The sequence below is a fragment of the Rhinoraja longicauda genome, chromosome 2 (genome assembly GCF_053455715.1).
Source record: "Rhinoraja longicauda isolate Sanriku21f chromosome 2, sRhiLon1.1, whole genome shotgun sequence".
NCBI lineage: Eukaryota > Metazoa > Chordata > Chondrichthyes > Rajiformes > Arhynchobatidae > Rhinoraja > Rhinoraja longicauda.
Genome location: NC_135954.1, coordinates 75192505 through 75217064, shown reverse-complemented (window position 1 = coordinate 75217064; position 24560 = coordinate 75192505). Strand labels below are relative to the sequence as shown.

The 24560-nt window shown below is 40.2% G+C and overlaps 1 protein-coding gene across 1 annotated transcript in view; it reads right to left on the bottom strand.

Annotated features, from left to right (window-relative positions):
- The window catches only part of LOC144605867 (alpha-1,6-mannosylglycoprotein 6-beta-N-acetylglucosaminyltransferase A-like), an 85844-nt gene that overhangs the window by 49360 nt on the left and 11924 nt on the right, over nt 1-24560 (bottom strand). The window contains exons 2-5 of the mRNA XM_078421497.1: nt 15318-15401; nt 14079-14447; nt 5524-5691; nt 466-479 (exon numbers count right to left, since the gene is read on the bottom strand). Of these exons, the coding sequence (XP_078277623.1) occupies nt 466-479; nt 5524-5691; nt 14079-14322 (426 nt within the window). The 5' untranslated portion in view covers nt 14323-14447; nt 15318-15401. The remainder of the gene's footprint in view (nt 1-465; nt 480-5523; nt 5692-14078; nt 14448-15317; nt 15402-24560) is intronic.

Genomic DNA, 24560 nt, shown 5'->3' with positions numbered 1-24560 from the left:
TCTTTAAATAAGGATATAAATACGGTATACAGTCCTCCATGCAAAGACACACCTATACTTTAATAAGTACAAGCCCCCTACTGCTAAATTCAATTAGCAATCAATGGTAATATTTTTAGCTTTCTTAATTACTTACTTTACTGCAGTCTGGTATTTTGTGAATCATGCACTCAAACTTCTCTGCATCACAGAGCTCTGCAAATTCGAATCATTTAGATAGCAAGCATTTTATGTTTTCTACCAAAATGGACAATTTCACATTTCCCCTTGCTATACTCCATTTGCCATATCATTGTGCACTCAATTAACCTAAGTGTATATTTTTTATAGCCTTCCTGTGTTCTCTTTATAGCTTTCTTTCTTATGTGTTATTGGGAAATTTAACAACCATTCTTTTGGTTTCTTCACTCATTATTTACGTAATTTTTAAAAAAGTTGAGGCCCCAGCATCAGTCTCTACAATGCACCATTTATGATACCTGGGCAATCAGGTATTTATGCTTGGACAGATTCCTATTAGCCAACCAACATTGACCGCTGTGCCAGTGTTACTGCCTCCACTGTGAGCTTGTTATCTGCAGTAAACATGGATACAACACCTGTATCCAAAGGGTGAATTGTCCGGACCCGAAATGTCACCTATCCACATTCTCCAGAGATGCACTCTGGCATGCTGAGTTACTCCAGCACTTTGTGTCCTTTTGTGCAAACCAGCATCTGCAGTTCCATTTCTACTTTATCAAGTTTATTGAAATCTACATCCACCTTTTTATCTCTTTAGGAAAGAAAACTGCAGATGCTGGTTTAAATCGAAGGCAGACACAAAATGCTGGAGTAACTCAGCGGGTCAGGCAGCATCTCTGGAGAGAAGGAATGGGTGACGTTTCCAGTCAAAACCCTTTTTCAGTCTGATGCTTCCTGACCCACTGAGTTACTCCAACATTTTGTGTCTACCTTTTTATCTCTTTAATTCAGCAGATGATATTTCTTCAAATAACTCCTTGCAATGATTTTCCTTACATAAAACCACATTGACTTAGCCTCATTGTCTTGAATTTTTCAAACTGCTTTGTTTTAATGTATTATAATAATGTTATACCTTCTCTAACAAATGTTGATGGTTTCTAATTGGAATTGAGAAGCTTTATGAGTGTAACGTTCTGAAAATGAGACGTTAAAAACTGATTGCACTAGAACAGGGCAAGGAGTCTATGAAAATATTTTATAACACAATGGAACTCCCATATTCATAATTTCACAAACCTGTATTTGGACAATAAACAGCACTTTGGTAATTGACACTATTCAATTAGTTAATCAAATAGTTCATTGTTTGGGTGACTCCTTCAGTACTTTTGTGCTGTAAAGCATGGTGAATGTGTAACCATCACAATGTGATCAGGCCTTGTTTTATTTGTGGGGGAAAAAAAGCAGAGCTCAAGTTCCATTCCGGAACATGAAGTGGAATATTTAACAATATTCCGATGATGTATAGTGCTTATTGACATTTCATTACAATAGTTACTTTCTGTATTTCATTCATGGCTGTTGCTGGCAAGGACTGTTAATACAATGCTGTGGTGAAACAATAGTTATTTGGACCTTATGAAATGTTCTGATGAAAAATCATTGAAACATTAGTTCTGTTTTTTCTCCACAAATGCCTTGCGGACTGCTAAGCTTTTCCAGTATTTTTTCTTATATTGGGCACTTTAACTTTTCCTGTCGCATGCTTTCTATACTGACTAGTAATTGAAATGGACATTGTCAAAATAAAATAACATATATGAAGCAAAATTGCCCATGTTGGGACCTAATGGAGTCATCATTGCAAAAACAAATTGCCCAGATTGATAAAATATAAAGTTATTTCAATGGTACTTTATCACAGATTTGCTGTTATAAACCTATAATTATGCAGCAAAAGTGACATGCTTACCATTGAAAAACTATTTAAAAAAAATAATTCCAGTCTCATCAGAACTGATTTAATGAGCCTTTCTTCTGTTAGATTCTTTAAACTACACTGTGGACCCAGCCCTGTCCTTAGTAGCCTTTAGTGAGAACAATTCAAAATATTTTCAACTTCTGTTTCATAACCCTGTTTCAAATGCTGATCTATGATGTGAGAATAATCCCCTTAAAAGCAGATTATAACCGGGGTATTTGCACTAGATTGTGTAGTCTATGTATTTTTGTTGCAGTCATTCCTCATATCTTCTTTTGAATTGAGCAATGGACATCATACCTCAATTAAATACAGTCAGATGTATTTGAGAAAGCATTTCTGTTGGCACCAGGCATTGTGTAAGCAAAAGGAAATAAGCCAAGAAAAATGCATTAAAAAGCAGAAAAGAATCCCGTCCAAAGTGAAAAAAAGGAACATTGAATGAAAGAACTAGACAAATCTGAAAAGCGAAATATAGTACTGGAAGCCTTTGTAGGTGAACTTTATTAAATTTTGCAAAAACACAAAGCTCGAGAAACAATATCACGTGATAATGGTTAAGCTTTGCAGTGGCACATTACTTTGCTTAACACCTTTTTGAAAATAAACAAGCCGACAAGGCAAATTTTAATTTCTGATATTTTTTCATTCTCCAAAAGGTTTATTATCTCTTGATTTTATTTGTCAAATTGATTTTTACCATTCTAAGAGATGACTGTACTGCTGTGCAAATTGCAAGAAATACTAGTTAACCCAGCAGTGGCACAAATATTTCTAATATGAAGTGAATAGCAAAAAATCAGTGCACGAAGTCAGTAGAGTGTTATCTGATAATTATAAAGAACAGCAGCCAGTAAAAGATGGGAATTACAGCAGCAATAGAAATGTCCATCACAGAGACTGCAGCAGTTCAAGATATCTCATGCATTCTTAGGCAAGGGCAATAAATGTTGACCGTACCAGTAATACTATTATCTCAAGACTGCATGAGAGGAAAGCTACTTCCAAATTAAATCCAATTATTTAATATCCAAATTATTTAATATGCAGAACAGAAAATGGGTGGTTCTTTAGTTGCAATTTCAGTTGTTTGTTATTGAACAGGCTGGAATTTTGGAAATTTGAATGGGCATACCATCCATAGTGTCCTTTAAATTCAATACTTCAGAATAAACGTAGTGTTAAATGACTCATGAAGTCGGGAGAAAAATGGATTAAACACAATTGTCTCCTTGATACAGCATAGTTTTGCATTAACGACAAGATAGATTTAAGATCTATTCTTTATTTTGTTTATATTTCACACAGAGAATGTTTATATTTATTGCAAAATATCACTGGACATAAGAAATTATAATCTAGAATAAGAAAATAGAAGGGATCAAAGTTTCCATTTGGAATGAAGTGCAGTCTATACGATTAATTTCACTTTTCACGTTATCCTAGTCCATGGAATTATATTTTCTAAATTCTGATCATGTTTCAATCTTTTGAGATAATAACACCCTTAAATCATGACAAGCGTAAAAACAGAGAAAATTATGTGAATTCCTTCCCTAGCAAAACCACATATTAAAAGGAACAAAAGATTTAGTTTAGTCAAAGCCTGCAAATCAATCAGAAAATAAAACACGGCAATTATATTAGAAATACTGTGTTTAAGTTTAAAGGAAAGCATTGGTAAGCTTTCATGCTGAAAATAATTTGGAACTGTATTTGAGAATAGAATTTTCACTTTCGCATTGAATGTGAAGCATTTCAATGTGAGATATAGAATAATTCATCCTCTATGCCGCTGTTACATTGGGACAGTTACTCTTTCCCCACAAAGTCTTGATTTCTTTTCCACCCTTTCTTATTCCGTTCCTGAGCAATACTGTCATTTTGAGAGTTTTGTGCCACCAGCTTAGGTTCACCAAAATCTGCATTAAATTTGTTCAAAATTTCTTAATGTAGGGCACTCGCGCTGTTTGAGATAGAAGGCCCAAGAATGGGAGACAAAAGGTTGGTATGACAGCCTCTTGCTGTAACCAGATCGAGAGAAAGGTATTTGATATGTGCTGTAACAATATAAAACTGCATAACACATATAATACTGTGCAATTCATTCTGTATGTTTTTCCACTACTTTGTAAAACAAATTGGCAGCATGAATAAAGGAACACTTACACAAAGCAGCAAGCCACTAAGCATTTGCATACTAAAGCCCCAGAAAGTAAAGTTTATTGCTCAGCGGTATAACAAGTTCGAAAGAACAGAATATTAAGTATATTACCCTTAAATCTGCAGTACTGTATAGGAAACATTTTAAGTTAGTCAACTGTGCAATTTTTTTTGTGCAGCGCACAGCTTCTGACAAATAAATTAAACTAAAATCTATTTACAGATTTCCCCCTGTTCAAAATATGTTTTATTAATGCAAGTGCTCACAAGCTTTCTTTGATCATTACTGTTGGACGTAATGCTCACTGTCCCTCTGATGATAATGATAAAGTCAAAACATGTTTTGCTATTTGTACTGCAGCTTTAATTACACAAGGGACAGAGCACATTGAAGTCTGTTTTCAATAATAATCTTAAGAATCAGAGATACACATGTACAAGGTGAATTTGCATAGCATTTACCGACAAGCAGTGTTACTGTTCTGTTAAAATAGGAACCAAAATTAGATCTAGTAGTCAGAAGGTCTGTGCAGGTGCCAACAGGTACAGAAAGATAATGATTATAATCTAGGTACCCTCATCACCTCTAAAATTGTTGCAGCATTATAAAACTAGTTGTCCAGGATTTCATGAATTAATTTCATCATCGGATATTCCTCTGGGGTTATCTATTTGAAAATATCTGCAATAACCTAAGATTGTACATTACATTCACTATAGGTTACAATATCTTTACAGCTACGAGGTCACCAGTGCAAATATAATTTGGGGGCAGATGGCATAGAAGGTGGAGCTATTTTAATAGTGAAATCATCATCATCCCCCTTTATAACCATATGCCATTCTAAGACTGTGGTATTCTGAAACATCCCATTACTGATCCATTATTTAATATTTAACAGTGATCAAGTTATGTCAACATGCTAGGTTCAGTGCACTAAAAATGGATTTTAAACAGTAACAATATTTTTCTTGAGTAAACAGTGAAGATGTAATAATTGTAAGTACATATTTATAGGAATATTTATAATAATACAAGTGTCTACCTCTACTGCCTAAAGACTTCAATCCTCTTTCATGTATCGGAGTTCCTATTCCTCCTAAGAGCCCTGTTTAAAATCCAGCCAACTAGAATCTGCAATGGCCCGAAGGGGGCAGGGATTTCCATTCACGTGTACCAGTCTCAGTATTACATTACCTTTTTATTGGTTTAAGATGAAACACTGCATTCCAATCCCAACGGTAATCGAGATTATACAGAGCACCAAGTATTTTGGCATTTCAACTGGACAAAAGCTTCAATGAAACCTTCCGAAAAGCTCTAAAGGATATGAAGGTCACTAAACCAGGAGGGGAACTGAAAACAGGATTCCATTTTCTTATCCCTTTGCAGACTTGCTATCTAATACTACCTTGATTATTAATTTGTTTACTGGCACCTGCAGACATGGAATTGGTGTTGGTACTGTTGGTGTTATTTGTCAAGCGGCTTGAAATCATGTCGTCCACTTTGTTTTCCAGCTTCCCCAGGCGCTGCAATATATCATCAAGTAGGACAGCAATTGTCCTTTTCAGATCAGCTTAGGAAACAAAAAAAAAACGTAAACATTTAATATCTTATTCACTCAATTCCCATCCACATATAACATTTACCATTTTCTATGAAAATGGTCAATATATGACAGAACAATACAGGTCTTAAAAATCTACCCCGAAAGTCTTTAAAATATGCTTGGGCTAATTTTGCCAAAGTAAATAAAAAAATTAAAGACATAACTGTCCTGCTCAGATGCACCATCTAGCAAATTGCAACTGCATCAGGTGCTTTAATTCGGTGGCAACCTTCTGAAATAATATTTATAATTACACCACTTTTATACCAAAATCAAATCATCAAATCAGCCAAGTACAGAGTTGTGCTTTCTCCTGATGCAAGAATTGCAAGGTTGGCAAATTTGAGAAGAGCATTTGAGTCATGGGAGATACTGGAGAGCATGAACAGATGTACATCAAAACCCCAAAGATAAGATGGTGTCTTTGAAAAACAGAAGAAATGGAAGACTGTTTGGCCCCTAACCTGCTCCAAAATTGAATAAGGTCATTGCTCATGTGATCTTGGTCTTGGCTCCACCTACCTGTAACTCATAACTCAAGACTCTCACGTGGGACAAAAAACTGACTCCACGCCCCCTAAACCAGTTCCTCAACCACATATTCATCTGGCCTACCCTTCTATTCCTGCATCACTCTCAAGGTTCTGCTTTTGACCCCTTTCCTACCTCCCTGCATTCACTCCAGGGCCGATTAAGCTAGTATGGGGCCCGTAGCATATGTTATAATGGGGCCTTAAATACGGGACAAGGTGACGTCACCGTCTGCCCCACGTGACCTCACCCAGCCAGCCGCCACTTGCTCCCGCGCTACCAATGACGGCCGCCCGGGCCGGGAGGCGGGTTGCATCTTCCATTCGGCAAACACACTCGGCTCTGCTCTCCAAACACACTCGGCCCCGCTCCCCGAACACACTCGGCCCCGCTCCCCGAACTCCGTTAACGATCTCCGTTAGCCTACACTGACCGTGGTCCTAATACGAGACTCTCAGGGGTATCTCTAAACTAAACCCCTGATGGAGGGGTTTAGTTTAGAGATACAGCGCGAAAACAGGCCCTTCGGCCCACCGTCCGTACCGACCAGCGATCCCCGCACACACTAGGGACAATTTTACACATACACCAAGCCAATTAACCTACAAACCTATACGGCTTTGGAGTGTGGGAGGAAACCGAAGATCTCGGGAAAAAAAACCCCATGCGGTCACGGGGAGAACGTACAGACTCCGTGGTTGCGATTGAACCCGGGTCTCTGGTGCTGCAAGCGTTGTAAGCCAGCAGCTCTACCGCTGGAGGAGTGGGAGCCGTGGGTGAAAATGACGGAGGATTCCGAGAAAAGGGCTGGAGGAGTGGGAGCCCTGGGTGCCAGAGGAGTAGAGACAGGGAAGGCCACAGGAATGTGGAAAAGGGAGGGTCAGAGGAGTGAATAGAGGCGGGACTGGAGGTAGAGGGGTGAGAGGGACGGAGTAGGGGTCGGTAGTGCTGGAGCGGTGGATGCTGAGAGGCATGCAAGGTGTGGGTAGACGAGGTGGTAGAAGAGTGGAGGAGGAGACAGGGCCTGGGAAGTGAGGAGAGAAAGCCGGGGGATTGGTGAGAAAGAGGGCCCAGCTTTTGGGATTGGTGGGAGGGAGTCGCAGGATTTTGGGAGTATGGGCCAGAAGAGGAGGGGGAGGGGGAAGGGGGAGATATGGACGGGTAGGGGCTGAGAAAAGGCTGAAAGTGTGAGGGAAAGTGCCTATAGAAATGGAAAGTAAAGGCCGGGGGGGGGGTCGGTCATGGAGGGAGGTGTGGGGGAAAGAGGTTCGGAGGAAACGGGGAGAGCATAATGGAGATGCGCAGGGGAGTGAGTGGGATGGAGAAGAGGAGAGAGGGGGACATACTGGGAATAAAGGGGGGAGGTAGATTGGCAGAAGGAAGGACTGTATAACAGTAGCTATTTGGAGGGACGAAAGTCTGGGAGGTGAGAGGGAAGGGAGAGAGACGCCCAGTGGAGTGGGGAGGAGAGAGCTGGAGGAGTGGGGAGAGAGAGAGAAAACTGCAGGAGTGAAGAGAGAAGGAAAGCCCTAGCAAGGAGAGGGAATCGGAGGGGTAGGGAAAGAACAGGCAGGAGGATTGCAGAAGAGTGAGCAGTGGAGGATTCGGGGGAGCAGGTGCCAGAGCAGAGGAGTGGGGAGAGAGCTCCGGAGGAGTAGGGTGAAGGAGGGCCGGAGGAGTGGAAGAGATGGGGGGGGGGGTTGATGAGGTGGTGAAAGTGGCCCGGGGACTTGAGAGAAAAGAGCCGATGAGCGAGGAGAGGGCCAGGATGTGTGGGGAGACAAGGCCAATATTCGAGCAGAGAGGTCCAGAAGAGTGAGGTGTTTGCGTGAGGCCGAAGGTGTGTGGAGTAAGAGGGCCGGAGACTGGGCGGTTAGGCGGAGACGCGCCGACTGCCCATTGGTCCACGCTGTCCTGCCAACACATTCTAACTGTGGCGGTTGGGGAGCGTCGCGCGCAACACAGTGCCCCTCAGTGGGATGGCGATTTCAAGCAATTAGCTTGCATGCATTTAGTGCGGGGCCCTCGAAAGTGCGGGGCCCGTAGCAAATGCTACTTTTGCTACTATGTTAATCCGGCACTGATTCACTCTGCAGCACCTAAGCCTCTTTTGCAATCCATGTTGTTATTATCGATGGTGTACAGAAGGGATGGGTTGCAACCCTGGAGGGGGACCAATTTCCTGGGAGGAAGATTTGCTGGGATTTCGTGGGAGGGTTTGAAATACATTGGTGGGTAGGAGGGATCCAGAGAAGAAAGGAGGCAGATGAGAAGTTAGGGGTCAAATACGGTAGTCAAAAGGGAACAGGATCGGCAGATAGGACAGGCAAGTGCGCAGTAAAGAAAGAGGGAAGGTTGGTGGTTTAAACTATTTCTTTCAATGCTAGAAGCTTGGGGAATGGAAATATCATAACCAAAACAGAAACATGGCTGAAAGGAGGGCAGGACCAGTAACTCAACATTCCAGGGTGTAGATGCTACAGGCCTGGTGGGGGAGGAGGAGTGTCTTTTAATTGGAGAGGATAGAATTAAAGTGCTCTGAGAGAATAGTTTTGAGGTATTGTCCAGTGGAGCAATATTGGTAGAACGTAGAAGTAGGAAAGGAACAATCATTTTGATGGACTGCATTGTAGGCCTGCCAATAGTTAGCATGAATTAGAGGAGCAGATGTGTGGAGAGATTGCAAATATCTGTTAAAATTCTAAGGTAGTATTAGTGGGAGATGACTTGCCTTATATTGACTGGTTCTCCCACAGTGTAAAGGGCATGGGCGGGGTGGAATTTGTTAATTCTTGTGTCCAAGAAAGCTTTCTTAATCAATGTATAAAAGGCCACATTACAGAGGCCATGTCACTGGGGATCAAGGTAGGGGAAGAGACAGAAGTGAGGGTGGGAGAGCATTTTAGGACCATAGAGTCATAGAGTGATACAGTGTGGAAACAGGCCCTTCAGCCCAACTTGACCACACCAGCCAACATGATCCAGCAACACTAGTCCCATCTGCCTGCATTGGTCCATATCCCTTCAAACTTGTCCTATCCATGTACCTGTTTAATTGTTTCTTAAACATTGGGATAGTCCCAGCCTCAACTTCCTCATCTGGCAGCTTGTTCCATACACCCACCACCCTTTGAGTGAAAAGCTCCTCAGATTCCTATTACAACTTTTCCCCTTCACCTTGAACCTATGTCCTCTGGTCCTCAATTCCCCTACTCTGGGCAAGAGATTCTGTGCATCTATCCGATCTATTCCTCTCATGATCTTTTCCACCTCTATAAGATCACCCCTCATCCTCCTGCCCTCCAAGAAACAGGTGAAGTTCCAGAAGAATGGAGGGCGGCTAATGTTGCACTGTTATTTAAGGAGGCCAGCATGGACAAGCCAGGGAACTACAGGCCGTTGAGCCTGACATCAGTGAATTTACTGGCTGCTTTCCTTTCCAAATTACAACAGACGTAATTGGCTGTAAAGTGCTTTGGGATGTTCTAAAATTGCAATGGCCTTTTAAAAAAAAAAGTAATTCTCGGTTGTGGGCAATGCTGCAGTTTGGTTGATTCTGGTGGTCACAGCATTCTAATGTTTTTTTGGTTAGATGTATTATTGTCACGTGTACTGAAGTACAGTGAAAAGCTTTGTTTTGCGTGCTATCCAATCAGATTAGATAATACTATATATAAATACAAAGTCAAACCCAAGTACAATAGATAAAGGGAAAGATACAGAGTGTAGAATTTAGTTCTCAGCATTGTAAAGCATCAGTTCCAAAGACAAAATTCAACATCCGCAATGGGATATAGGTGAATAGTCCAGTTAAAATCTTGATCAACGGTGACACCTCACCCTCATAATGTATGTTGATGGTGTGGAAATTGGTGATTGGAATGTTACTGAATGTCAGAGATGTGGTAGTTAGGGGGTCTTTTGCTGGAGCAGAACTGATCCTCATCCAGTGCCAATTAAGTAGCACGATAAGGATTACAATCAGATGCCTTATTGCGTTTCCTCATCCTTCTGCACAGAAAATCCCAAATGCAATGCCGATCAAATGTTAATAACTACATGATCGTCAATGTACAGACTCACAAGTGGTGGAAAATCTGTGTTTTCCTCAACTCAAGTGGTTCAGTGAACTTTAAGAGTTAACCCTGCCCGACCAGTGGTGATACATTTCGTCCATCAGCAATCAAAATTCGACTCCAGAATCTACCTATGGTACCCAGAGACTTGGTTAAGAAAGGTTTCTGTCACTATATTTAAAAGGACACAATTGCTCAATCTCTTTGTTTCTAGATTGATTATTGAGATGGCAAATTTGTTGCATGACAAGAGATTAAGGAGGGCAGGCTCGCACATACATCCTTGACTTTATCAGGGGAATTCACTAAATAACACAAAATTCTTACTATGCTTGACTGGTTGGTGTGTCAGGGGTCACAGTCAGCAAAAGGAAGACAGCTATTAGGATATAAGTAGGCCAAAGCCCCCCACAGAGAGGATAGTTAATCTTTGGAATTCATTATTCAAGTGGAGTGTAATCAGAACAAAGATAAATAAGATTTTTAGGGGAAAAATGTGGGATCAATGCAGGAAAGGCCATAGAGGTAAAAGATCAGCCATGATCTTTAGCACAAGGGACTAAATAGCCATGCCCTGCTTATTTTCTTTGGTACTTGTGTTCAAATTACCTCATTCAAACAAAACCTATATTTTAATTTGCCCTTTATCAACAAAAACACTAATTTCAGAGTTATACATCAGGAAAACAGGCCCTTCAGGCCAACTCTTCCATGCTGACCTCAATGCCCCATCTAAGCTGGGCCCATTTGCCTGCATTTGGCCCACATCCTTTTAAACCTTCATGTCCATGTACCTGTCCAAATATCTTTTCAATGCTGTTATAGTATCTGGCTCAACTACCTCCATTGACAGCTCGTTCCATGCACCCACCACCCTCTGAGTGAAACGTCACCTTACTTTACAAATCTGTTAAAACTATAACCCTCCTGAAACTGAAAATTAATCTTCAACTTTTCTGCTACCGTTCAAATTTCCCAAGGTACTCAGACAATCAATTGCATTCAAAATGTTGTATGTGGGTAAATACCTATGCCAATATGCAAAGCTAGATTTCACAAACAACAATGCAACTCTGTTATGATGGGAAAGAGAAGTCAGGACCTTGGGAGAGACATTTGAATATTATTTTACATCTACCTGACTAACAGGCATGAGATCACAAAAACGATGCAACAATGTTTAGTATTCCACAAGACTGAGCAGCCGATGATTTTTTTAGGTTTAGCTGATAAACTCCTGTTCCCATCTGGATGCGTCTAAACTTTTGAGTTGGTAATACATACTTAAGCTCATGGGTAGGAATTAGATGATGCAGATTTCAGAAACTTGAACACAGTATTATTTGGCTGACACGTTGAAAGAGATTAACTAACATTGGGGACCATTTCCCCCTCCAAGACTGCAGCATTTCCTCTTCCCAAAATACAGGGCCACTGCTTCTTATAACAGACATATGGTGCATTCAATATGTGAAAACAGCATATGATGACCACTCCTGCATAGCTCACCCTCCAGTCTCAAAGTCTTTGTCTGTCAGAGGTCACCTGATTTTGGCTTCTCTGCCATTCGGACAATGAGGCCAACCCTTAATACTGGCAGAGATTGGCTAACTTGGCATATAAATGAGGTGGAGAGAGAACAAGAGTCCCCCCCCACTCCCCTCTCCTCCCCACCCCACAATTCTAATTAGTGTTTGTACCACATCCACCCTAATAAAAAAAACTCTTGATGCTTTTAGCATTCTATCTTGTGTTTCACTTTCAAAGAAGTGTATTTTCACTGGTTAGAAAGTGCCATTGAATTCTTGGTAATTTGAGGCCCCGTTCAGCCTTTGGCTTCCTTAACCACAACATTTCCTTAAAACAACTATTCCAAAAATAAAATTGTGCCACTCCAGATAAATAATCCTAACTAATTGTGACTCGGTAGGGAAGGTTGGAGTCGGAAAATAAGGAAGGATTCAAAGAAATCAGGGAAAAAATTTTACTCGGTGAACTTCATGCAAACAAGGAATTTTATTGTGCCCTGGTGTATAGGACATGAATCAGGTAATCCAGCTCACCATCTTTCCTTCCAAAGCAGTTCATCTTAATACAGCAAATTGTCAAAAGGGAGAAAGTAGCTTCCTAAAATACGTACAGGTATGTAGGTTAATTGGCTGGGTAAATGTAAAAATTGTCCCTAGTGGGTGTAGGATAGTGTTAATGTGCGGGGATCACTGGGCGGCACGGACTTGGAGGGCCGAAAAGGCCTGTTTCCGGCTGTATATATATGATATGATATGATATGATAAAACATAATTTCAAATTTGGCTCTGCAGGTTGGACTGCCATTTAAATCAAAAGATTGAGTGTTCAAGCCCATTCTGGGAACAGATTCCAAATTGAACTACAATACCCAAAGGAATCCTGTACTATCAATGTTGTTGTTCAGTGCAAGGTTACAGGATAATAATCCTCCAACCTAGGCCATCTTCTGCTTGACAGGACCAAGTTTTCCCAAAACAAAACATTAGCAAGCCTTGTCAATGCACATCACTCACTTTGAACTGCCGAGAAATGTGATAAGTCAACGTATTAATTGAGATCTTGGGTTTATTTTTAAACACGTAAAGAAAGAAGATGACCATATGGTGTATCCACTTTCTCAGAACTACCAATTAATCCCACTAAACCTGTCCTTCCCCCGTTGGCCTGCATATGTCACTTTGTAATTTTCTACTGCATCTGAGGCAGTTTTCTTTATTTCAAAGTTTAAAACAAATAGTTACTGGTCATTTACACTTTTTTGGATAATTATCGTAAATCTGTGCTTTCCAGTTAGCAGTTCAACTAGCAATAGAAACAGTTCATCTTTACAATTAGAAAAAAAGTGCAAATAGCTACCTTCCTCTTTCAAGATTTGTGAAATCCCAGTTTAACATCAAGGATAAAGCCAACTGTGATAAAGTTGGAACTTGTCTAAAATCGCTTTATTTTAAGTAAAAATATGGATAATGTCTTAAAAAACATGGGAAGTGAATGAGCATTAGCCATAAATGATCTTTTTTTTAAACCATAGGATAATATTATAGGACCAAAGGATGACTCAGATTCAATAGTAATTTTCAAAAAGGAATGCACTTGAAATTGAAACAAACAGGGCTACTGGGAAAACGCAGGTTAATGTACAAAGAGCACGGGACATGCACTGCAGTTACTTCTTTCCGAGCAGCATTATTCTAAGCCATTTGATAAACTCAATAAATTCTAAAATTCCAACAGCTGAACCAAAACTCTCCACACTGAAAAAATCCAAACCACGAGTTAAACCATAACATTTATCCTATAACCTTTAGTTTCTTTGCTCACAGGAGTCAGGAAATTCAAATCAGTTTTGACTACCTTTGGGCTACTTTGTGCATCTTTGAGCTTAAAGCTATGACAGTAAAAGGAAAGATTTGGTGAAACTACAGTTCACTTTTTTTCTGCCTCATAATTCAGGCATCAGCTGTATCGCTGCTTCAATTCATATTGGGGCAAAGCAGAGTAGAATTTTCACTTACTGCTTTCTTGTGATCAACACATTGTCCATCAAAAAAACCCAATTTGTTCAGTAAGTTTATAACAACTTCAGTAAATTTAAACAAATAACTTTTATTCGTTTAAAAGCACACTAAGCACATATTTTTCTTCCCAAAAGGGAACGTGTGAAAAGTAATTTACAATACACCCATATGACAAAAATAAGTGTTTTGCACTTCTTACCATATCCTGCCATTGAAGCACCATGGGGACTATCTATTGCATTTTGATTTTCCTCTGCTAGAGCTCGAACGTATCTTTTACTCAGTTCCAAGATTTGTTCACGCAGTTCTGCACTGTTTTGATGCTTTGGCTGCTGGAAGGTGTAGTGAAGCAGCACCAAACCCCAAATGAACCCGAAAATCAGCAACAGGGCACTTAGTTTCTGGGATGCGTTTCTCCTGAATAGATTTCCAAACATCTTCATCTACCACAGCTTCTTTTTGCAGGCAAACCAGTCACGTTATTAACATCATCTCTTGAATCTTTTATGGAGAACATTTGAGTGGTCAGCTGCTTTAAATCATCTTCAACTTACATCAGCTTTCAGTCCTGTGAAAAGGAGAAATCTATTCTTTAGGGAATGAAATTTGGTTATTGCACAATTAATAATTAACTACAAAACCAATCCAGTAAACACATAACCAGAAACAAAACTGAAATAAAAAAGAAAATATACAATGCAACCAAATTGACTTCTTGGCTAAAAACTGGAATAATCAAGAAACAAAGCTTCTTCACGAAATAGTAATCTTTAAAAAAAAGCATGTTTGTGTTAAAATCTGACCATATTTATTAAACCCACATGGGATGATCTTAAAAATTACCCAGTAAACAGTCAATGGGTCAGACAGCATAGGCAGGCTGGGAGACAACATTCATGGTTCAAGCCAATGACTTTTCAACAGAATTGAGGATAGATCATAAATTTAAAATATTCTTCCTCTCCCCACAGACACTGCTTGACCTGCTGAGTTCTTTGGCACTCCTTCTGCATGAAATGTATCGTGGAGTGATTAATTCCTGTATTAAGAATATCGATTGATGTAATAAACTAAATGATACAATTTTAAATAGGAACAAATATAAAATGTTCAGGAATTTATGCGGAATGTTACCAACACTTTAAGGCATAAAAAGATGGGAGAAACGTGGTTTTCTGATTTTTGAGTAGAGAAGGCGAAGAGGCTATTCAAAATATTAGCATTTTGATTGGATAAATAAAACAAAACTGCTCCACTGGTGGTACAGTTAGTAACTAGAAGAAACCAAACATTTGCCAAAACCACCAAAATGGAAGAAATATTTATTTGCGGTGTTCTTGTTACAAACTGTACAATAATATCTGAAAGTGTGTTCTCTGCCCATGCAGTAACAATTTTCACAATGTGACGAATGCTTGATAAAGAAGCACGTTCTGACCTTGGAGATGCAGCAGGGCAGTGGAACAAATTGGTGAACTTTTTCAAGAACTTCTCCCAGATATGATGTGTCACCTTGCTGTATCTGTGAACAAAATAAACAGTATACTGAAAGATGAACCAATTGTTTAAAGATGTAGTCATACAACATTTCTGCTTTGAACCATTCAGATTAATTGGGCGAAAAGAATCGAATCATAAAAGCAAATTTTATTGGATTCCAGCATACTAATCCATTTGATGAAAACAGATTTCATTGTTCCGTTGCGGGTACATATGATAATGAAACACTCTTTACTTTAAAGAAAGAAATACCCATGGAAATTAATTTAAATTATAAACTAAAATCAATATTGAAGCGCATTTTGTTTTGTGTAAGAAGCTTTAGATTCAAAGATTTGTTTTCCGTACAAAAAACACCATTAATGAGTTCTACACCAATTCAAATTTAATACAGTACATAATTGTAATCACTTCTATTTTGCAAGATTATTTAAACCTTTAATCTGCAATGCCATGTGCTATTCTAGTCCATCGTGATTACAAGTAGTGGGATTTTACAGTATTTTTATTTGCCACAGTGGAATTGCTTCTTGGTAATAGACTCACATGATACAGACCAGTAGAAAAAGCATGGGTTTCTCTCAGTGACTGAAGTAGATGAACAAAAGATTGCTTATGGCTCTGTTAAATGCAAGTCAAACACCACTTGCGCTTGGATGTCCCTGTCAGTGGTGAAGCAACGGTGCATGTTGCTATCCTTGGCACTGCCCCTAATGAGACCTATTAATGCCTATGGCATAGAATTCACCTCACCTGCTATCAGCCATGAGTTCTGAGTGACCTTCAGGATCCAGCAACACGGCACCAACAAATACACTGAGCAGCCACTCAGAATTCACATTGACAGCAAAGAAAGTAAAAGGCACCATTTCTAACCTGTCAAGCATTTCATAATATGCATTGAATGAATACACAGAAGATTAAAGGTATTAGCAGAAAATGTTCAACATGTGGTCATAAAGCTACAGAAGGATTACAGCTGTTTAGATCGGGTCTACGCAGGCTCTATAAGAGTAATGCATTTGTTGAACCCTCCTACTTCTTCTCCAGAGCCTTGCAAAATTATCATGCCAATTTTTTTATTTTTTTTTCGAAGACCACAGTAGAAACCGTTTCTACTACATTTGCAGGTTATGTATTTCAAATTCCAACCACATCTTGCTTACATTTTTTTTCCATATTCGATTTCTCTTTGTTTTACACCCAGGGTCGCCAGTCCTTGCCCCCTCCCACAGCATTTAAAAGGCATTTGAATAGGTGCATGGTTAGGAAAGGGTTAGAGGGTCATGAGCTAAATTGGACTAGCTTAGATGGGGATCTTGGCTAGTAAGGATAGGTTGGGCCAAAGGGCCTGTTTCCATGCTGTATGACTCTATAACTTGTTTATATCTTGTTACAATATACCCTTCACAGTTTACACTCTCACTTAGTTTTGTTTTATCCAGAAAGTTAAAAGTTATGGCTGGCACCCCAGAATCTAGCTCATTAAGAAAGATCAAATGTAGCAAAGGCGTCATTGCCAATCCCTGAGGAATGCCAAAGATAAACACAAAATTCTGAAGTAACTCAGTGGATCAGGCAGCTGCTCTGGATAAAATGCATTGGTGACATTTCGGGTTGGGACCCTTCTTCAGACTGATTGTAAGGGGAGGGGGAAACTGGAAGCAAGAAAAGACCAAGAGAAATCGGGGCTGGCAACAGATGACCTCAGCCAGGGTGGTTCCCTGATAGGCCAATTGTGTTGGCTAGGGATTGTGATGGATACATCGTAGTGAACTGTGGAACTGGTTAAACGACTTTTAGTGGAGACTAGACCAAATGGACCCGTTGGGCCCATTCCTCGTAGAGGGGGGGGCAGGGAAGGGGAGACACCCTCAATTCCCCCCCCCCCGCACTCAATCCCCCTTATGCCCCCTCCTCCCCCCACTGACCCACTCCATCCCCCTAGCCCCCCCAACTTGCCCCTCCCCTGCCCCCACCCCCAGTCCTCCAGCCCTGCCTCCACCCCCATTCCCCCCACCTCACTCCTATTCCCCATCCCCCGACCCCCACCTCCCTCCCCTCCCCCACCTCCACTCTCCCCTCCTCCCTACCCCCTCTCTCCTGCCCCCCCACTGTCCCTCTTCCCCCCACCCCCTCTCTCCTGCCCCCCACTGTCCCTCTTCCCCCACCCCCACTCTCTCCTGCCCCCCACTGTCCCCCTTCCCCTCACCCCATTCATTCTTTCCCCCACCCCCTCCTCCTCCCCTCTCCCTCCCCACTTCCCCTTCCCCATCCCTCTCAACCCCCCTTATCCACCTTCCTCCTCCCTCCTTCCCTCCCCCCCACCTCCCCCCCCCTCCACCTCCCCCCTCCCTAGGAGATATATTTAAACTTTAAAATGTGAATAACTTTAAAAATATAACATCGATATCAATAAAACTACTTGCTTTACCATTAAAGTGATGACGGTGAGTAAGGTGGGCCTAAAATTGTCAAGCTAACATGTACCATTTTGGCTGTAGTTCGATCAAAAATAAACAAACAAACGAGAGTTTTAGTATATAGATAGATAGATGGGGTCAGGTACAAGCGGGAAAGGCGAGTGCACGTAGAAGTTAACTAAAATTAGAGGATTCAACTTTCATATCAAAATACGAGGTGTTGTTGTTCCAATCTGCATCTGGGAATGGTGGAGGACCAGGACAGTGTGAGAATGGAAAAAGGGAGTTACAATCAAAACACCCTGCCTCAGGTCATCTGCTTTGCCCGCACTGATTTTCCTGTTTTTTTCTTGCTTCCAGTTCTCTCTCCCCTCAATCCCCCACAATCAGCCTGAAGAAGGGTTCTGGCCCAAAACATCACCTATCCATCTTCTCCAGAGATGCTGCCTGACTGGCTGAGTTACTCTAACATTTTGTGCCTATCTTTGGTATGAACCAGCATCTCCAGTTCCTTTTTTATTACCTGCGGAATGCCAAAAGTCATCTTCCTTCAGTTTCTATTATAACCATTGGCCGTGATCCTCTCTGTTGCCTCTTACTCGGTCAACTTAGTATTTATGTTTTGAATCTTGGTGCTTCAACTTTGTTGAATAGTCTTTTTTTTCAGTGCAAGGTGGTGAAAAACATCCTTGATGTCCATTTCTAACTATATTCACTATTTCATCACATTTCTAGGAAGCATCCCATTTGGTCCTGGTAACTTATCTATTTTAAATCCAACCAAATTTTCTAATGGATCCATGCTATCAATTTTTAACATAGACACCACCTCAACTATCTGCAATCTGAAGAAGGGTCCTGACCCGAAGCATCACTTATCCATGTTCTCCAGATATGCTGCCTGATTCGCTAATTTACTCCAGCAGTCTGTGTCTTCGTTTGTAAACCAACACCAACAGTTCCTCATTTCCTTTTCTTCTTCAACTACCTGCTCCTTCATTATTACTTCCCCGCTGAATGCAGATGAAGAGCACAACTAAGTACCTTAACACTGCCTCAGCATCCATATTTAAGGTCCTATTTTCTTCCTTGATAGGTCCCACTCCTCCATATACAACACTTCTGTTATTTTAATGCTGATTCCAAAAATATTAACAAACACAGAATTTTGAATTAATATGAAAGAGATTATAATTGAAGAGATGATGCAGCCTTGGAGCCAAAACACCCAATGAGAAGGGGGAGGGAATAGAAGGGACACAACTGAAGAACACTACAGTCTGAAAATTGTGGGAAGGTGCCAAGAGATAAGATGCACGAGGCAGGCAACAGATTAGGCAAGTTCTAACATTTAAGTAAAATATACTTAATGAATATTAAGATGATATTAAGAATTTAAAACCATTGTACAATATTTTGTATTGCAGGTTGGATATAATATGCATGGAAATGTCCAATGTTCATACAGTCATGATGGGCTTAGTCTAAATGTAACCTTATTAATAAATGTGTACAGCAAACACATAGCAAGTATCGTATTTGCTGGCAGGATATTTGCAATATAATAAACAAAAGCAGTAACAGAATCCCCTATGCAAATCATCTATATTGCTTGGCCTTTTGTACCGGTGACTCTTTTGTAGCACAGGACAATTTGTGTTCCAGGACTTATTAACTTTGCTCATGTTGTGATTTAACTTCTTCCATGACATATTAAAAGCCTGGCTTCTGAGCTGAAGGATAAACAGATGGAGTCATGAACTAAAACTTAGTCTTGAAACAGAAATGGTTCAGCATGCCAAGAAGCTATTATTATCACTTCCTGCAACATGTTATATTGAGATCATATGCGCACCCACTGTTTTCAAGTTACTGTAAAAGGTAATCTAATCACTCTGCCAGAACAAGCTAAATGCCAATTGACCTACATAGAAGCATAATTACCCAGAAACAGAAAAATATACAAAGTAGCAAATGCAGACCTCCCAACATTTGATTTTACAAATTCATAATTTTGATGTCCAAAATTTAGAATTTTACATCAAAATTCATAATATGGCGCGTAATGCAACTTTTCAACGATAAAAAGTATGTACGACAAATTCGCATACGCTTGCGCTACATTCATGTGTGAAAAACGACTATTTTTTCCAACAATCTGTAGTTCTTGGACTACATGTACAATGTCAGGCCTATCATGAGTATATTCTGCTATTTATAGAAAGGTTATTGAACAGAGATACGTTTTGCAACACAAAGAAAAAATTGTTTTGTTTTTTCTATTTTGCTTTTTCCTTACAAATCCCAATTCTCTTGGTATTGAATAAAAGAACAATGGTCATAAAATGTATGACTAAGTTATGAAGAAAGAGTTGATCTATGTGACTCGACTTAGCATACGGAAGTACTTGAAGTAAATTCGCACATGAATTGATAATCAGCCCAAAAAGGTGGTAATTGGCTTTTCTGCTACGTCTTAATTAATTAATATAGTTATATAATCTTGCACTTAAATTTAATATTTACTCATTACAGTTCCACCACTGATTTTCTGGCACTCTTAGTTCCAGAGCTTTGCTGGTTTATCCAGCTGGCCAAGGAAGTCGGCTATGGGGATAGATGTGCTGGCTCCAGCTGGGCTGGAGTTCCAGAGCCCCGGCCGCAGGTTGCAAATTCAACCCGCCGATCGGCCGTGGAAGTCCCGATGAGGTCGAGATTGGCTGCCTTGCCCAGCCTAGGTGCCACATTTTCGGGGAGACTTCCAGGGCGGGGAGATTTCTTGCCGAACCCCTAGCGACCAAATTGACAAATTGCAATTACCGACAGTTTTGCGGAAAAATGTGAGGCAAAATCGGAATGGCGGAAATGAAATAAGAAAGTGGAAACTTTCCACCAAATACGGAAGGGTTGGGAGGGTTGCGAATGGAAAAACAATTCACATTAAATGCCAGGTTTTTACCTGATTTTTCTTATATAATCTGCAAGCTATTTGAAGCAAACTGCTGTTTGGAATCAAGTAATCATGTAATTGAGTCAGTTGCTAATTCTGCTCATTGTTGTGTCTAAATGCCAAACTCTAACACTGATTCAAGCAAAAAAAAAACTAAGGGTCTTACTTTAGGTACGATTAATAAAACATAGGAAGTATTTCCACTTAGTTAATAACTCAAACATAAAACAGTCCTCAAATATATAGATCACACCAAAAGCAGTTGTCTGGTGAACATGTAACATTTTTACATTTATTAACCTTTATTTAAATAGCTGATCAAAATTAACAGGACACAGAAGTTTTAACAAAAAACTAATTTAGTTAGTGTCCCCTGCATCATTAACTATTTTAGTTTAGTTTGGTGATACAGCATGGAAACCGGCTCTTCGGCCCACCGAGTCCACGCCGACCAGCGATCACCCCATACATCAACACTATTCTACACTCTAGGGACAATTTAAAATCTTTACCGAAGCCAATTAACCTACAAACCTGCATGTCTATGGAGTGTGGGTGGAAACTGGAGCACACGGGGAAAACCGGAAACTGGAGCACAGGGAAAATGTACAAACTCCGTACAGACAGCACCCGCTGTCAGGATTGAACCAGGGTGTCTAGCGCTGCAAGGAAGCAACTCAACCGCTGCACCACCGTGCCACCCTTTACGTAAATTGATGATTTAAATGCATTTTGTTTAGCACTGGTTCCAACTAATAACATTTCTGAGACATTAAGATAAGTGGTAAAAATAGCTGTGCTGTTATGAAATAGCACCAGAGACCCGGGTTCGATCCTCACCATGGCTGCACGTCTACGGAGTTTGTACGTTCTCCCAGTGACCTCCGTGGGTTTTCTCGGAGGTCTTCAGTTTCCTCCCACACTCCAAAGACATACAGGTTTGTAGGTTAATTGGCTTGGTATAAATGTGAAAATTGTCCCTAGTGCGTGTAGGATAGTGTTAATGTACAGGGATCACTGGTCGGTGCGGACTAGATGTGCCTAATAGGCCTGTTTCCGCGCTGTATCTCTAAAACTAAAAAATATATAAAGCAGAGTAGGCATGAAGGGCCAAATGACCTGGTCTTGCTTCTTAATTCTGCTGTTTGCCATCTGGAATTTCAGTCCAACTGGTTTTTATCATTGGCCCAATTTACATAGGACAAGTAGCAACAACTCTATCAGACCTTATAACTTATGAAGAGTAAATTACATAGCAACCTTTGGTGACCCCTCCCACTCAGCATAACAACTGAGAAAGTTGCACTTCAGATTGCCCTACTTCCAGACAGGAAATATCTGTAAGATTTAGTGTTAAGACAAATGAAAAGGTGTGGACTTTTTCTACAGACTGGCATGGTGATCGAGTGCTGGCAAGATGAACATTTCATACTTATCGCCTTCTTGATTGCAAGAACAACTTAAATAATGAAGTATTTTAAATGCACGTCTGTGGTAAAGTCCTTTTGATGTGCATTAGCTTTTTAATATGATTTGCTATTTCAATGCTATAAAGATTATTAAAGCAAATACAGTATGTATTCATGTGGCATAAGGTCAGGAAGCAAAGTATGATGGCTGGTTAAGTTGGAATGTACTGAAATATAATATTTAAAACATGCAGTTTGTGAAGGTCAGGGCACTAAATTAGATGTGGTATTATGCTGGAAGCAGACAGAACAAGCATGTTAAATCTGCCAGGAACTTTACCACAACATTTTGTAACCCAAAATAAATAGATTATGGGCAGAACACTTAATAAGTTGAAAGGAATGAAAGGAAAAGATGTTGCAATATCCAAAGCAAACAAGTTCTGGGACATAATATTAGACAATAAAGTGGAAACGGTCTACAACCTTTTTGCACTGTATGTGAATCATCTAATAAATATGTTGGGCAATACACCTATAATCTTTGTCATTTTTTTGCATTCTCAAACATGATTTGAGTTACCTTAAATTAAATCTTGAAAGTAGAATAAAATTACAAATGGCAAAACTTATAGTCATGATGACCATCTGAGATGAAATACAAACAGAAGCACAGAATTTCAATCCAGGACAATGAAGGATCAGCAAAAATATTGCCAAGCCAGGTTGATGTGTGACTTGGAGAGGAGCTCGCATGTTCCCATGGAACCATATACCTTTATTTTAAGCATTCCATCGGGACTTTAAGTTCCATTGGGACTTTCCATCGCCCGGTGGGGGCTTCAAAAGTCAGGAGCCTCGATCACCTCGTGGCACCACGGGAGAAGGATGAGGAGGAGATAAGACTTTTCTTTGTCTTCCATCACAGTGAGGGTGTGCCTGGAGCAATCACTGTGATGGCTGTTTGTGTTAAAAATTGTAATTGTGTGTCTTGTGTTTTTATTGTCTACTGCCAGACCCTGACGTGAGAGGACGCTGGCGCTATTTGTTCGCCGCTTCTCCGTCAGGATAGTTCGTCTGTTTGTTTCTATGTCATGACTGTTTTTGTAAAGCGTATTTGAGCATTTGGAAAATCGCTATATAAAATAAATGTTTATTATTATTATTATTATTATATTCAAGAGTTCAAGATTATGGGTTTGGGAAATGGTGCTGAAGAAGCTTTATCAAGCTGCTTCTGTTTAGGTATCATATCGAGGGAATTCAATACAACATCCCTGATGGGGAATGTGAATTTTTTTAAGTGGTTTGCTTTGTCTGAACAGTCTGAAACTTCTGTGGAATCACAGGAATTGCACATCCACCCAAACAACAAATATTCCATAATTCGTTTGACTTGTACTTTGCAATTGCAGAAAAGGTTTCAAGGACTTATGAAGTCCTGTATGTGATCTTGCAGGACTTCAATCTGATATTGAAGGGAATGTCTGTCTGGCTCATCCAGTTAAGTTTCTGACCTTCTAAATATCAAGGGATGGTGGTTATATCTCAGCCTGCTGGACAAGTTAATGTTCTTGACTTGTGTGGCATAAAGGTTATAACCCATACCCGAATATTATTCAGGTCTTGATCCATTCAAGGTCCTCAAGGAACTAGCAACCCAGAGATCTGGACAAGTGATGACATGAATCTGAAGCACACCCTCAAAAAAGTAATGCAAGTAATTTTACAAATTAATACAAACTCATTTTGGTACACCGTATAGTAATAAACCAATACCCAATACAAAACGAGGCTTAAAGACCCTGCATCACCAATGGTAACCATGTTGCTTGCTGCCCTTACTCCTTTGTGGCTCCAGAGCCATCAAAGTGCAACAATCAATTAAAGCAGCAAATGGTTTTTGCTGCAAAATGTTTCAAGTAGAAGTGCGAGAATATCTTAGTGCAGTTATTCAGAGCTGCTTGTAGCATAAACCACACCTGGACAATCAAGTTCACTTTTGGCCTCCTTACCCAAGGAAGGATATCCTTGTCATCGATGGAACATAATAGTTCTCCAGATTGATTAATGGGTATGAGGATAGACTGAGTCCACTAGCATTCACTTGAGTTTAAAAAAAGATCTGACTGAATGTACTAAATTCTGACAAGATTTGCCATGCTCAACGCATGTTTCCCCTGATTGGCGATCCTACAAAATTCTGTATTAAGACTGGAGGGGAAAAGTGAAAAGATATATTTATTTAGGGAGATAGATTTCCAGACATCAATAATGTATCAGGAGAGAGTGGGAATCTGGTACAGCTCCACCACCAATTTTCTGGCACCCTTGGTTCCAGAGCCTTTCTGGATTATCCATTTTGCTGGACCAATAGGGGGGAGGGGGTGTCGCAGAAG